This window comes from Notolepis coatsorum (genome assembly GCF_963971535.1).
Source record: "Notolepis coatsorum genome assembly, chromosome: 16".
In the NCBI taxonomy this organism is placed as follows: domain Eukaryota; kingdom Metazoa; phylum Chordata; class Actinopteri; order Aulopiformes; family Paralepididae; genus Notolepis; species Notolepis coatsorum.
This window is the reverse complement of record NC_140180.1, coordinates 58165166-58179405: the sequence shown is the minus strand read 5'-3', so window position 1 is coordinate 58179405 and position 14240 is coordinate 58165166. Positions and strand designations below refer to the sequence as shown.

The 14240-nt window shown below is 42.2% G+C and overlaps 1 protein-coding gene across 2 annotated transcripts in view; it reads left to right on the top strand.

Annotated features, from left to right (window-relative positions):
• The window catches only part of LOC311242791 (E3 ubiquitin-protein ligase RNF38-like), an 86578-nt gene that overhangs the window by 40506 nt on the left and 31832 nt on the right, over positions 1–14240 (top strand). The window contains exon 3 of one of the 2 annotated variants that reach the window (XM_084331826.1): positions 13683–13732. In XM_084331826.1, coding sequence (XP_084187952.1) covers positions 13683–13732 — 50 coding nt within the window. Of the gene's footprint in view, positions 1–13679; positions 13733–14240 lie in introns of both variants that reach the window. The other variant, XM_084331825.1, reaches the window with a different exon arrangement.

Genomic DNA, 14240 nt, shown 5'->3' with positions numbered 1-14240 from the left:
AAAAGTTAAGCTATACATATTTCCTTGTGATCAGATAACGCACACTGACGCAGAATTTACATGCGTGGGCAGAGCAATAATCTTTTTTTAAATTCTTAGTGGAATTCACTATCTTCCAGAATTTAGCTGGATTTGAATAACGGCTAAAGATGGTATTTAAATAGTACTCTGATTCTGCTTTTCTCACTATGTGAATTTATTTCTAAACTGACTAAAAGCAAGCCAATGGGGAAGGTCTCCAGCTTTTCTAGCTAGGACCCAAGCCTTTTTATTTAAATGGAACAAAAATGATAGTTAAACGGTGAACCAAGGACTAGACCTATCTTATTTGCTTTTTAAATGAGTCAAGTTTGTTAACCACCGAGTTGAAGGTATCTATAAAATGATCCAATAGGGGTGTAAAGGTACTCCGTACCGTACCGAACGGCTGTGTACCGAACGAATACAACGGTATGTTAACCACTAACGACCGCCCACCGGGGGCTGTTTTTTTCACAATCTAATCTAATTATTAAAAGAATATATATTACAAGTCGATTATTAATTTCAATATAGAATATTCGTTGACAGCCCTACAAGTACAATTAGTTACTGCACACTACATCACCCCTGAGTGGAACATGGAAAGCCAAACTTTCCCCCACTGTACCGAAAACCCATACCGAACCTTGACTTCAAAACCGAGGTACGTACCGTACCGTGGTTTTTGTGTACCGTTAACTTACACCCATATGATCCAATGCTGCCAATTCAAGGTCCAGGGCCCTCATTTATCAATGGTGCGTACGCACAGATATGTGCGTAACCCGTGCGTACGATCATTTCTAAGCAAAGTGTGTCACTTATCAATTTGAACGTGTGCTTGACTTTGTGCGTATATTTACGCACAGCTCTGTGCATGTGTACCTGGCGCCCAGCGGTAGAATATGAATATTGCAACGCGGAAATAAGCTTCCGTGCATTAGTTTCAACTCTGGCGTGTTCTGTATGACCCGTAATTCATTATAGTTCATTGTAAAATAGTGACAGTAGTGTAATTATTGTCAAACCCTATAAATATAGCTGTTGTAGCCAATTTAATGATTTTCTGCAGTTACGTTATTGTATGAAGGCACCGTGTCACCATGAAAGTGTTGACCAATTAGCTGGCAGTGGGCACAGGAGGCGGGGCTCAGATGTGCTCAGGCGCAGCCTATATGTATGTGTTCACAGGTGTGCAGCGGGAGGGAATTGGGTAATTATCACAGGGAAGCCTCACTCTCTTTTTACCGTGCGCGTTTGTTTTGTTTTCAGTTATATTGAGTCACTTTTTGGGTTTTATTTTGTAGCAATTATCCTGTGTTTAAGTTCCAGTTTAAACACTGCAAGTAAGAATAAAAGCTCTCAAACGTACTCAAGGAGAAGACATCATTTTATTATCAACAAGCACCACGCGTTGGAAAGAGCTTCACCCAGTATTCCCTCACTGGCATCTTGTCTTGTTAGGTTGCCCTTACAATAGCATTTGGAATAGGTATTTCTTTCCGAATGAATGCAGCATGGTTTATATATAGGGTTATCGGAATACTATGGGGTGCACTGACTGCGCTCCGCGGGGAACTGTTTTCAGAGATAGCAGATAGGAATGAATGAATGAATGAGGGGCAGTCTAGTTGCCGAGAGAACATAATATTAACTAGAGTCCGCTATACCCGAGACACCTCCTTCATTTGTACCGCAATTTGAGACCGAAATTGGAGCGTGGAACAAAACGCACAAATGCCATCCCCATGCACATTCAAGTCCTCTCCACCCTCGGGTCTTTGGCCACCGGCACGGTCCATCGTGATATTGGAGATGGATCGAGCAATAGACTGTTACTGTACCACCCATGTAGCTGTCAAAGCTCCATCACAAATGCAGTTATGTGAATAGAAAGGGATTCCACTCAGTCAATGTTGCGATGCGCATTTGCCTGATACATGTCGTTGCTGCATGCCGGGAGGAAGGCAATGCTGCATGTTTTCAATTCATTAAATAAAATGGATACTTTTTGCAAGGGTTTAAACTTTACTGACTGTTATACAAATAATCAACCAACTACATACTGTAACTTTTCAGTGCACGTTTTTATTTACATTGTGACAACAACCTTGTGAGCTCCCGCACATCACATATAGGCAGGCTACACATGGCGTAGGCTACATGGCAGTGAGATTCATTGTTCTTGTATATAATAATAATAATTAATAACTTTATTTGTATAGCACTTTTCATACAGAAGTTGCAGTTCAAAGTGCTTCACAACAGTAAAAAATACAGGCATAAGCGAGCATGAAAAAGATAGAGGTAAATCAGTGTTTCACATTAGGATCTAGCATCCCAATAGGTTCTCTGTTTACAGTTTCATTCAGTAATACAAATAATAAAAATAGTTTCAAATGATTCGGTTTAAAAATAGTCTAAAAATTATAAAATAGAACGGACATACAACAGGGTATTTAACATACAACAGAGCAGTGCATCAGTAAGAAGTAAAAAGTGTGATAAGGGTATTTAACATATAAAATAGTTCAATTTTGGATTACAACAGAGTAGTGTTGTCACGATACTGGAATTTCGACTTCGATACGATACCTTGAAAAGTATCGATATTTTCTATAATTTTTTTTTTTTTTTTTTTAACAAATTTAGCTTTTGTTGCTGGTTGATTCTCCTCAGCTTCTCTCTGGTACTATAAGAGAAGATAAATATAACACTCCCTTTGTTTATCTTTAGATCACACATTTAAAAATAACTGTTCATCTCACTTCAATCATTTTTATTGCAGAACATGGTATTTTCTCAAGCAGACAGATGTAAACACTGTAATCTGTGTTGCATGTACCTGACAAACTGAACTGTTATTACAGTCATATTCCGACTTAACTGAATGCACATGTGTGTGTGTGGACTACTGTAATATTACAGGTATTGAAATAAACAATGCAACTTCCTTAAAAAAAAAATAATAATAATAATTTATGAATAATTAAATATCGATATTTCCGGAAATGAGTATCGAAACCGTTTTAAATATTCAGAATAGATATGTATCGATTTTTCGATATTTTTGAAAACACTACAACAGAGCAGTGCTCTTCATTATAGTAATATTCAATATTCAAGGGGCTTTCACAATTATTACATTTGGTAGTAATAATGGCACACAGTCTTAAATTCATATCAGCTGGGGGTGAGGGGGGTGGGGGCGAGTGCAACGCGCGTAGGAGGAACGCCATGTTCTGTTATCTCCAGCACACTTGAGAGTGGGGGGGGGGGGGTGGGGGTGAGGACGACCTCGACAGTCTGGGGAGTGGAGATGTGAGTTGTCTCGGCAGAGAGGAATTTTCATTTAAATGCCTGAACAAAGAAGTAGGTTTGAAGCTGTCTTTTGAAGATATTTAGTGAGTTTGCTTCTCTGATGTTTTGGGGTAGTTTATTCCATAGTTTTAGGGCATAGTTGATAAAGGCTGCATTACCGATCCTTTTTTGACTGTTTCTGGGAGCCTCTAGTAGTCCATCAGTTGATGATCGCAGTGTTCTTGCTGGCCTGTAATTTATTAGTCTTGGTGATGTAGCTAGGTCCCATTTAGAGCTTTGTATGTAAGGAGAAGGACCTTATTACCTAAATGTAAAGCAGCTAAGACTGGGCTAATGTGCTCTCTCCTTTTGGTCCTAGTTAGCAGTCGGGCTGCAGAGTTTTGGATAAGCTGAAGCCTCCCTGTGGTTTTCTTAGGAAGACCTGTGAAAAAGTGCATTACAGAGTAGTCTAACCGGCTAGATATGAATGCATGAATTAGCTTCTCAGCATCGTTTTGATTAATAAATGGTCATACTTTTGCTATATTTCTGAGATGGAAGAACAATGTTTTTGTCACTTTGTTAATATGAGTGTAGCGACTATCCTGATGTCCTGGTAGACGCTCGGTTGGGTGCGGGGATTCCTCGTCTTTGACGCGCAATTAGAAAATACACAATGTCGAGTCTGTGTCACCTGCCGTTGGGTGAAGTTCCCATTTAATTCAAGTATTTAGCATAATACATGTGATGAGCCAAACAATAATTACTTCATAATGCTGTTAATAATACTTAAACCGAGCGAGGGTACGTGCTTGTGTTCATGCGGTAAAAACCGTGAGATCTCTCCGTCACCCATACCTAGATACCTTGATTGAACATTTTCATTTCAACCTTTATTTAAAATCGTAAGCATCTGAGGTTTCCCTCATTTACAGAAACGACGATTGTACAGTACATAATAAAAACAATATTCACAGAAATTTAAACACCAGAGTAAAACAAATTAAAAACGTTTAAAAATAATTTTAAAATATCAACTAAAACAGTTACAGGTAGTCACACAATGGTCTGAAATCATACATTTAAACATTCCAAGGGAAGGGAGAACCTCCAATTTTAGCGTGAGTTGAAGGACATTCCATGAGTTAGAGGCATCAAAGGAAAAGGCTGACTTCCCTAGCTCAGAACAAATCTGAGCTAGCCTACACCTGTGCCTTTATTCAAAACATATGCGCTCCGTGCTGCCACCCAGTGCTCCGTGCTGCCACCCAGTGATGAACTTAACAAACTACAAACTAAGCACAAAAACCATCAAATAGCTCCTACACACCGGCCCCAAATGTGAAGGTGGAAAACAATTACATTAAAGAAGAAAAAAGGAGCTATAACAAATGTTCTTGGTTCTTCTCTGAGCCAGAGGTTACCAGCACGTAACTCAACGTTGGGTCGTGACCTTTACCGCCAGACCTTCCACTGCTTCTTGAAGCAGAAAGAGCTTGGATATGGGCCGCTCCAACTGCCCTGTCTTGGTCTTCAACCGTACTGCCCGTACAAGCCCTTTGCCCATCGTTGTGAGAATGTCTGGGGTATGGGGTCATCCCAAGACATGTTCCTTCGACACATTTCTTGCAACAATAGTTTTGGTAGCAAGGTGAATGGTGACGAGAACCCCAACTGGTCACTGGGACTGACGATTGGAAGAATTCCACGTCTGGTGTGTGCTCGCTTTTCCACTCTCCGTCTTTCCTTCTTTGGGTGGCACACCCAGTGATGAGGGCGATACCACACACTGCCGTTTTTGTAGTCCGACTGGACTTGAGGCACAATTTCTCCGTAGCCACTGTCACTCGCATGAGTAAGAAAATCTGTGTACTCATTTTGGTAGTCCTTATTCCGTTCACACTTTATTTTCGGACTCTGAAGGTGCTGTTCCACAATGCACCTGTTGTTTGGCATGGTGATGTCATCCATTTTAAAAGGCAAGTCCATGCAATAATGTCCTTCCTGCATGCAAATAGACTTCTCCAAGATCTCTATAAAACTTGGGTCCTCTCTTGACATCTCCTGCTGCTCCTCCAGTGACTTCTCGTTTAACTCTTGGTTGTACTGAGAGACCAACAGCTCCTCCAGTTTGACAATGGATGTCCTATTGGCATATATGGTCGAGCAGCTTCTCTGACAACCATTATTACACCTCAAAGGACCGTTGACGACCCACCCCAATAGGGTCTTCACGGCATAAGGTCCATCACCTTGGCTGTTGATAATTTCCCAGGGTTGCATGAGTTTTGATGCATTAGCTCCAATCAAAAGTTCAACATCGGCGTCCAATTCTGGGATCCTGATACCCTTCAGATATTCCCATTTTTCAATATCTCGCTGAGTAGGGATGTTACTCTTTGAAACAGGGATTGTTTCATGTGTGAACGTTTCTGGGAGCTCCATAAAGTGGTTATTATCCAACTTCGACACCTCCAGTCCTGTAAGGATTTGGCTTTCAATTACCTTTTCTTGACCCATAGTGCGCATAAGAATGTTGGTCTTTGTACCCTGTAGATTCAGCTTCTTCATAAGATGGTTGGTACAGAAGGTTGCTGTACTTCCTGGGTCTAAGAAGGCGTAGGTCTGCAGCACTCTATTTCCTTTCTTGGATCTCAACTGTACTGGAACAATGGAAAGGGTACAGTCGTGGTCTCCGGCCCCAGTACAACCACATGCCTGAAGAGACACAAGTGCACTACTGACTGATGTTTCTTGTGTCTTGTTCAATTTGTCGTTGTTGTGGACATGCAGAATAGTCGGGTGTTTAAGATTACATTCATCACAGGTCAGACGACTTCTGCATTCCTTACTCATGTGACCAGCCTTTAAGCATCCAAAACAAATTCCTTTTCCCCTCAGAAAATCAATTTTCTCCCTTTGAGAAATCGTATTCAGTTTAAAACACTTGAAAAATGGATGCGACTCTTCACAATAAAGGCAGGACTCTGAGGACAACTCCTTAGTTACAGTAGGCTGCTTTGGCATCATGTGCACTGTTGGTTTAGCAGTTTCATCTTGGTTGGTTGCAATGGTTGTTACGAAACTGCTTCCTTTAATGCTGCTCCTGGGTAGCGGTGTGCTCTTATTTACAGGCTTTATTGTGATGCTTGGTCGTGCATCTGAAATGTCGCCAAAAATGGGATGAGACAAGATTTTGACTTGTTTCTCCAAAAAGTTTACCATCTCTGGGAAGGTGGCCCTGTAGTCTTGCCGTTCTTGTATCTCATAAGCTGTAGACCTCCATCTTAACCGCAGCTTGTATGGCCATTTCATCATAACATTCCTCATGTTTGATGGAACGTTCATCTCCTCCATGTACTGTATCTCTGTTATAGTGTTGCAGCACCCTCTTAGGAACAGCGTGAACTCCTGCAGCGCCTCTACATCCTCTGCTTTAACAACAGGCCAGCGAAAGGCTTTTTCCATGTAGGCTGTTGCTATCCTGTGCTCATTACCAAAGTGTTCTTTCAAAAGACCTTTTGCTCTTTGATATCCTTGTTGTGGTGGCATGTGTAAGCAGCTTCGCACCAGCTCTCTGGGCTTCCCCCTGGTGTACTGCTCCAGAAAATACAAACAGTCTTGATAACTGCATGTTACCTCTTCAACACAATGTTAATGTCCTAACAAAGGAAATGAAGTGCAATGGATCACCATCAAATACGGTTATATCTCTTTTTGGTAAAGTAGATAACATTTGCTGTTGAATGAGCAATGTGGTGAGTTCATTCTGCCTTTGCAAGATTCCACAAATGGCATCCTGGTCCATTGTATTTTGCACTGCAGCGTTCTGTGTAGACTGTCGTTCCTGTGCAGCTACTGACCTACGAGGTGCAGCAGTGGAGGCTGTGAAAGCGTTTTGACACTGATGCTTTAGAGTAGTGGTGAGTGACGTCCCAGTGTTTGGTTGCCACTGTGGCATGAGAGTAGTATCCTTTGCTTGTGGAATTCCATGATGTTGTACTTTCTCCTGAAAGTGTGTGTGCATATTCACCTTTGGTCGCACATCATATGTGGAAAAGATAGGTGGCGCTCTTGAGCCTTGATCCGAAATCAGGGTGTTCTCCTTCGGCACAAATGCAGTTGCCTGTAGGTTGAATTGAGGTCTCAGCTCTTTCATAGATTTGCTCAGGTAGGAATTCATTCCATCTGAAGGGGCCTTTCCTCCAACAGCACTGCCTTCCAGCACAAAGTCTTGCAGTAACAACAGCCATTTGTGTATCAAGCTCCAGTTGCTCCTTAACTTTTCTGAGTTTCTCTTGTTCCTGTCTGAGTTTCTCCTCTTGTGCCTCTATTTCATGTTTCCTTTGCAGAGCAGCGGTTTGCTCCATTAAAGCCGCTTTCTCTGCCATGGCATTTAAGCGTGCAGATGCAGTACTAGAACCTGATGCTCTACTGGCATTGCTTCTTCTGCTTGACCTTTTACTAGACACATTAGACGCACTGTCTCCAGCTTTAATTTCCTCATGCAAATCAGATTTCATTTTTTCCAATTCAGCATTATCATCATTGACCTGAAAAATCCCATTTTCGCTCAACCATGTTGACACTTCATTTACAAATGTATCATTTGTTTCCTTTGTTGCATAAAACCATTCGTCCTGCTTTCTCTGCGTATCCTCAGAGGCAACTTGACATAGAGCTTTGAACTGTTTTAGATTTTGGTGCACAAGATTTACATTGTCGTTGGAAACTAGAAGAGTGATGATTTTCCTTTTCAATTTCCTTGCTTGTGTACAATATGCATTTCTGTCCGTTTGGAGCCTTTCAATCAAAATTGATAATCCCTTTAAAGAAGGCTTTCTTATTCTTGGCTCACAAACATTTTGCCCTTGGCTGGGCTCCACAATATCATGACATGAATCCATTTTGATAATACGTACTGTTCCTTTAAGAGACTGGCACGACAGTCTCTCTCGTGAAAAAAAAGTCGATACAATAACAAAACTTTCAATGCTGCTGCTCCATTAGCAAGCAACCCATAGCGATACACTAACCAGTCCTTTGGTGTGCTATCTCGGGATGATGATCTTTATCCAGAAGCAGCATTCCAAGCCAGGTTCCAAAATCCTCCATTGTCCAAGTAAGATCGGGTTTTTACTTGTGTAGCGACTATCCTGATGTCCTGGTAGACGCTCGGTTGGGTGCGGGGATTCCTCGTCTTTGACGCGCAATTAGAAAATACACAATGTCGAGTCTGTGTCACCTGCCGTTGGGTGAAGTTCCCATTTAATTCAAGTATTTAGCATAATACACGTGATGAGCCAAACAATAATTACTTCATAATGCTGTTAATAATACCTAAACCGAGCGAGGGTACGTGCGTGTGTTCATGCGGTAAAAACCGTGAGATCTCTCCGTCACCCATACCTAGATACCTTGATTGAACATAGCCTACACCTGTGCCTTTATTCAAAACATATGCGCTCTGTGCTGCCACCCAGTGCTCCGTGCTGCCACCCAGTGATGAACTTAACAAACTACAAACTAAGCACAAAAACCATCAAATAGCTCCTACTAGGCTTGGGCGGTATCCTTATTTTCAAACCGGCAAACCTTTGTTATAATACCCCGGTGCACGGTATTTGACGGTATGACTTTCATTTTCATCAGCCGGGGGGGGGTTACGTGTTACCAAGTAAACAAATCATCATCAGCTCTCAGAATGGTAGTCCCGCACCGGTAGAAGCCTGCACCGTTTTAGCGTTAGCATCTAGCCTATAGCCATGGCAGACTATTTGATTCCTTAAGGGCTAGAAATTGCCTGGGTTTTGGTCATATGCTCCCGAAATGCTCCCGTTGTTTGGCTACTTCTATGTGCAGTGAAAACTACTCGAATGCTTTATAACCTAGTCATTGATTTAGTTCAGGGTAATCTAAGATTAGCCGCAGAGCTAACGCTACTTAACGTGAGCTAACGCTAGTTATTCAAGCTCAGTAGCTCACAGAGAGAGATAAACAGCTGACAGCGGATAGTACAGGACGGTACAAATACAATAAAAAGGCGGGTGGGGGCTGTTGTGTAAACTATGTACTCTTTAGTTCACATAATAAGAGACGGATTGCGCCACAACAACACTGCTCTCGTCACAACGCTTTACGGTATTTTCACAGCACTGTCGCAACATTACCGTAAAACGTGAACACCGCTGTGACCCACTCGCTCCACTAGAGCGGTCTCGCCCTCTGCTGGCGCGTGTGTGCACTACACTCAGTGTGTGCACTACACTCAAAACTCCGTTTCACTGTTATAGAAACTGAAGCGCATCTGTGATTTTGACGGTGACGGACGGTATTGAAAATCAATACCGTAGGTATTTCTAAATACCCTGGTATACCTTAATACCGTCATACCGCCCAAGCCTAGCTCCTACAATGAGAATTGAAGTTCAGTTCTGAATTTATGATAACCCCGAGACTAGTGTCCTCAGATTTGATCCAAGGGGTTAGTCCTCCCAGGTTCTTTATTAACGTTTCTTTTTTTGTTTTGGGGCAGATAATTAGAATTTCAGTTTTGTTCTCGTTATGCGTATATACGAGCATACTTATATGCTCTTGTATTATTGTTTATATAGGCTACCGACATCAAAATAGATTGTATGCCTCTACAAATCATATGCAGGTAGAAAATGTATGGGAAATCCGTTGCGATTTGGAATCAAATTGACAGAACTTTAATCCCTGGGTATTAATCGAACGAAACTAAGAAAAGGCAGTCATATTCCAGCATGGTTATTAATGACACCAATGGCAAACAGTGGTTAACGGTCTTTATTAGTGTTTGCGCTGCCCAGGCAGCTATGGTCTTAGGAAGTTAATAGATATTGTATCCGACATCACCGTACGTGTACATGTCTGTCAGCCTGTCGCGTATTTCTCCCATAACACGCTTCGCTCAGCTTAGTCCACTTTTCCACATTTCATGGGGGTGTTTCATTACAGTATATGGTTAATTACGGGCGGTTCTATATGCAAATACTTAAAATCATGCACGAGCGTGGAGCGTAGAACAAATGGTATTTATCAACACGGAGTGTGCATAGAACCTGTGTACGCATGTGTGATAAATCCCGATTTTTCTGTACGTACACACATTCTAAATTCTGTGCTTAAGAACAAAATTATAACACTTTCTAAGCATTGTTGATAAATGAGGGCCCGGGATTTGTAATGTATTTTAAATGTCACTGTGATAAAGATAATTTAAGAAGGCCTATAAAAGATTTATCTTGACAAACTTTCTTTAGTTTTGTATCCCTAATGCAGGCTATGGGGCAATGGTCACATATTCCAAGGTCAAAGACACCAGGAGTAACAGTTTTATCACTCCTATTGGATGGGATCAGATCTATTATTTCTTAGATTAGGGCATTAGGCCTGATGGGGTCAGTAATCAATTGGGTTAGATTGAGATTACCTCACACCTCCCTCCAACAATCAGACGCATTAGTCAACCATTTCAATAAAAATCACCCAACATTATGTCGATATGAAACGTGGTCGATAATAAATCGCTACAAGCCCTGTTTCATTCTTGCATGAGGAAGGATAATAACGATAATCTAGCATTGATTTCAGGAAGATTTGATAATCTGGCGAAAAATTTCAACGTGATAAGTAGGGCTGCACGATTAATCCATTTTAAAAATCGAAATCGTGATTTGGAATGATGCAATTATCAAATCGCAAAAAAATAAATCTTTTTTTTTAAACTTTATTTTTTTTAAACTTTATTTTTTGTTTAACCAGGAAGTCCCATTGAGATACAAGATCGGTTTGGGAGAGGGAGGTAAGGGGTTTTAGATTGTGTGTTGTGAAGTTTAGACTTCAGAGAGGGAGAGTAAAGTACAGAAAAAAAGGTACAGTTGGTACCGGTATCGATTCAGCCCTAAGATTATCGTCTGAGTTACAAGATGTATCTCATCTACAAAATCTACAGATTCGACAGAGGGGGGTCTATAAATCACAACAACAATTGTTAGGCCCTAAATTTACCTTCAAAGCAGTACATTCAAAACATGTTTGCACAGCGACGGCATTAAAAACGGTAACAGAAAAACAAAACAAGTTGTATTAATTTAACACTTTCAGCGCCAGAGGGCGCTGTGTACCGTGTGGTAAGAAGGCCACCGCTTTAAAGTATACGGATACATGGCGGTGTTTGCAGGGCTCAAACTATATTAAATATCATAGCTATGGATATAATACTATTGCCCATTTGACATACATTCCCGTTTTATACTGTGGTGAATATGAGTATAGTTTTAGAGTAATCCTGTCTAATCCCAGAAAACGACGCTATGCAGCATTTAGTGCATTTAACTCAAAACCGTGCCATTTCTCGCCTGTATCAACAATCGATCTGAAATCAACGCTATATTATCGGTATTATGTTTCATCATGAATGCATGAAAGGGTGGGGGGAGATGTCGTTTTTCCATGCTTTGATCGCCACCAACGGAATACGTTACACACACACATTACACACATACGGTCGGATCGCTGTGAATTGATTCTTGGATCAATGCAAGATTGATACCATATAGCCCTTGCCTTGACTAGGTTGTACTCTAAAAAGAATATTCCAATTATCTGATCGCCATTCCAAGTATTGATGTGGATCGTGTTGCCAACATAATCCACCAAAGAACATGAACCGGGAATGCTTGATTCTCCTCAATCCATGCATTATAAACGCTTGTCCTGCCCGACAAGGAAAACCCGGACCGGACGCACAGCCCAAGCCAGAGAGTTTCCAAGGATGTGCAATACCGGGCGGCAGGTGGCGGTATTGGACGTTTGCGATCTCAGACCCATTCCCAATGATAACATCAGGCTCCCTCGATGGATTATGAATGGAAATAGCGAATAAAAGAAATAATGACCAAAACCCGACTATACTCGGGTCTGGCGCCGAACGTTCGGCGAGCTAACATGACTATACTCGGGTCCGGCGCTGAAAGTGTTAAGGATACCTAGAATTGCTAAGGGCGGCTACGTTGTGCAGTGGGCAAGGCGCTCACCACGAATACTGGAGACGCTGGGTTCGCCTGTTCGAGCCCAGCGCTCCATATTGCTTTCAGTTTAGCTGGTCGTCCGTACTAATACACATTGGCAGTATTAGGGGGTGGGAAACTGATGGGTGGGGATCGGGCGTTGTGGACAGCGACTGATGGGTGGGGATCGGGCGTTGTGGACAGCGACTCCTACAGGTCGGTTGGTGCGCCTGCGCAGTAGAATCAGGAAGCGATGGGGGCGGCGCCCCTCCAAAGCCCAGACCCCTGACGCTGAAAGATTGCGCCGCGCAGGTGAAAAGATGCGACTGCTGTTACCTCGAGTATCGGAGGGGACTCGTGCTATGTATGACTTAGTCCACATTGCAGCCGGCTTGTGGGAGGCAAGAAACAGCGTTCGAGACAGGGGAGGGTTGAATTGGATGATACGAAATTGGGATGGGAGAAAAATTGAAAATGGGAGAAAAAGTGGATAAAAAAAAAAGAATACCTAGAATTGCTGTCATTTTTCTTTAACCAAGTTTCTGTCTGGTCCGTTTGAGAAAATGAGATCCCATTTTTATATTGAAGCCTACTGAACCTCATATTGCCAAGATCAAGTGAAAAGGGACCCAAGATAACAATTTTCCTACCAGCTTGATTCTGTGTCTATGAGAGAAATTAAGTCCTCCTTAAGCTTCTCTGATTTCTCCCGTTTTATGTTATTTGCCCCAACGGGGATCGCCACATTTTTGGCAGATGGGGCCTGGTCCAGTATGCCCTGCGACGTCTGCCACCAGAGCTCCAGGGTGACATGACTCATGAGTCACCGCTCCCCGGATGGAGACATGCCGTCCCCCATGATGATCAATGTGCGATGGGAGGGTTTGGTTCGTCTGTGAGCAGTCTGCTTTCTCTCTCCCGTCTTATCTGTCTGAAGCAGGGAATTCAAAAGGGGCCTTCTTGTAAAGCCAGGCCCAGGCTGAGGACAAGGCGACCATAGCAGTGTTACCCAGCAATTAGTATGTTGGCCTGTTGTTCACTGTGAGCTGAAAGAAAGAGGAATGGGTTCTACACAAGCTTCATGGTCTAGTTTTAAATTTGGGTCTTTATGTCAGTGTTGCTCTTTAAATTCAGGCTACACCTCGGGACACAAAGACAAATCTATACCAGGATGCAGACCTTTTAGGCATCTACTTGATCTGACTGGTTTATTTCGGTTTGTTTTAGCAGGCAGGCGTATGACCTCTTTAAGTCTTGTGATGTCTTCCGTTTCACATGGCTCTCGCTGATGAACCTCTGCTCTTCTCTTGTCTTTGCCTACAGCAGGAGTACTCCACTTCCACCCAGATAATGTGTGCAGTGAGGACCGCGACAAAGTGAGTCCAAAATGTCTGTGTAGTAGCAGTAGTATTGATCAGTAGGCTTTTTCACAATACTGGGTGAATTCAGTGGGTCTTATTGTGGGGTTATTTGTGCGATGGTTCAGCATTGGTAGGATGGGTTAGGTGGAAAACCCTGTGTGGGGGGCAATGCGTTGAAAAACAAGTAATAATGTAACCTAATCACACACTACATTTAATTGGGAGTAATAAGTAAATTATTACATTTTGAAAGAAACCTTTGCAACACTGCTTGCAACACAATAAAGCGCAGATTTTCAACCTTAATCCTATGGTTTTGATGTGAGGACACAAAGAGGACATAAAGGAGGACATAAAACTTGCCTGTGTTCTGTGTCTTGAGAGGTCAGCTGCATTGCCCCCCCCACCCCAAAGAAACTCTAGTGAACTGCATTATCACATGTCCTCCTCGCAACAGAACGTCAGAATTCATGTAAAAAATCTGCGAAATACCCCTTTTAATATGTTGTGTAGGTTTGGGAAG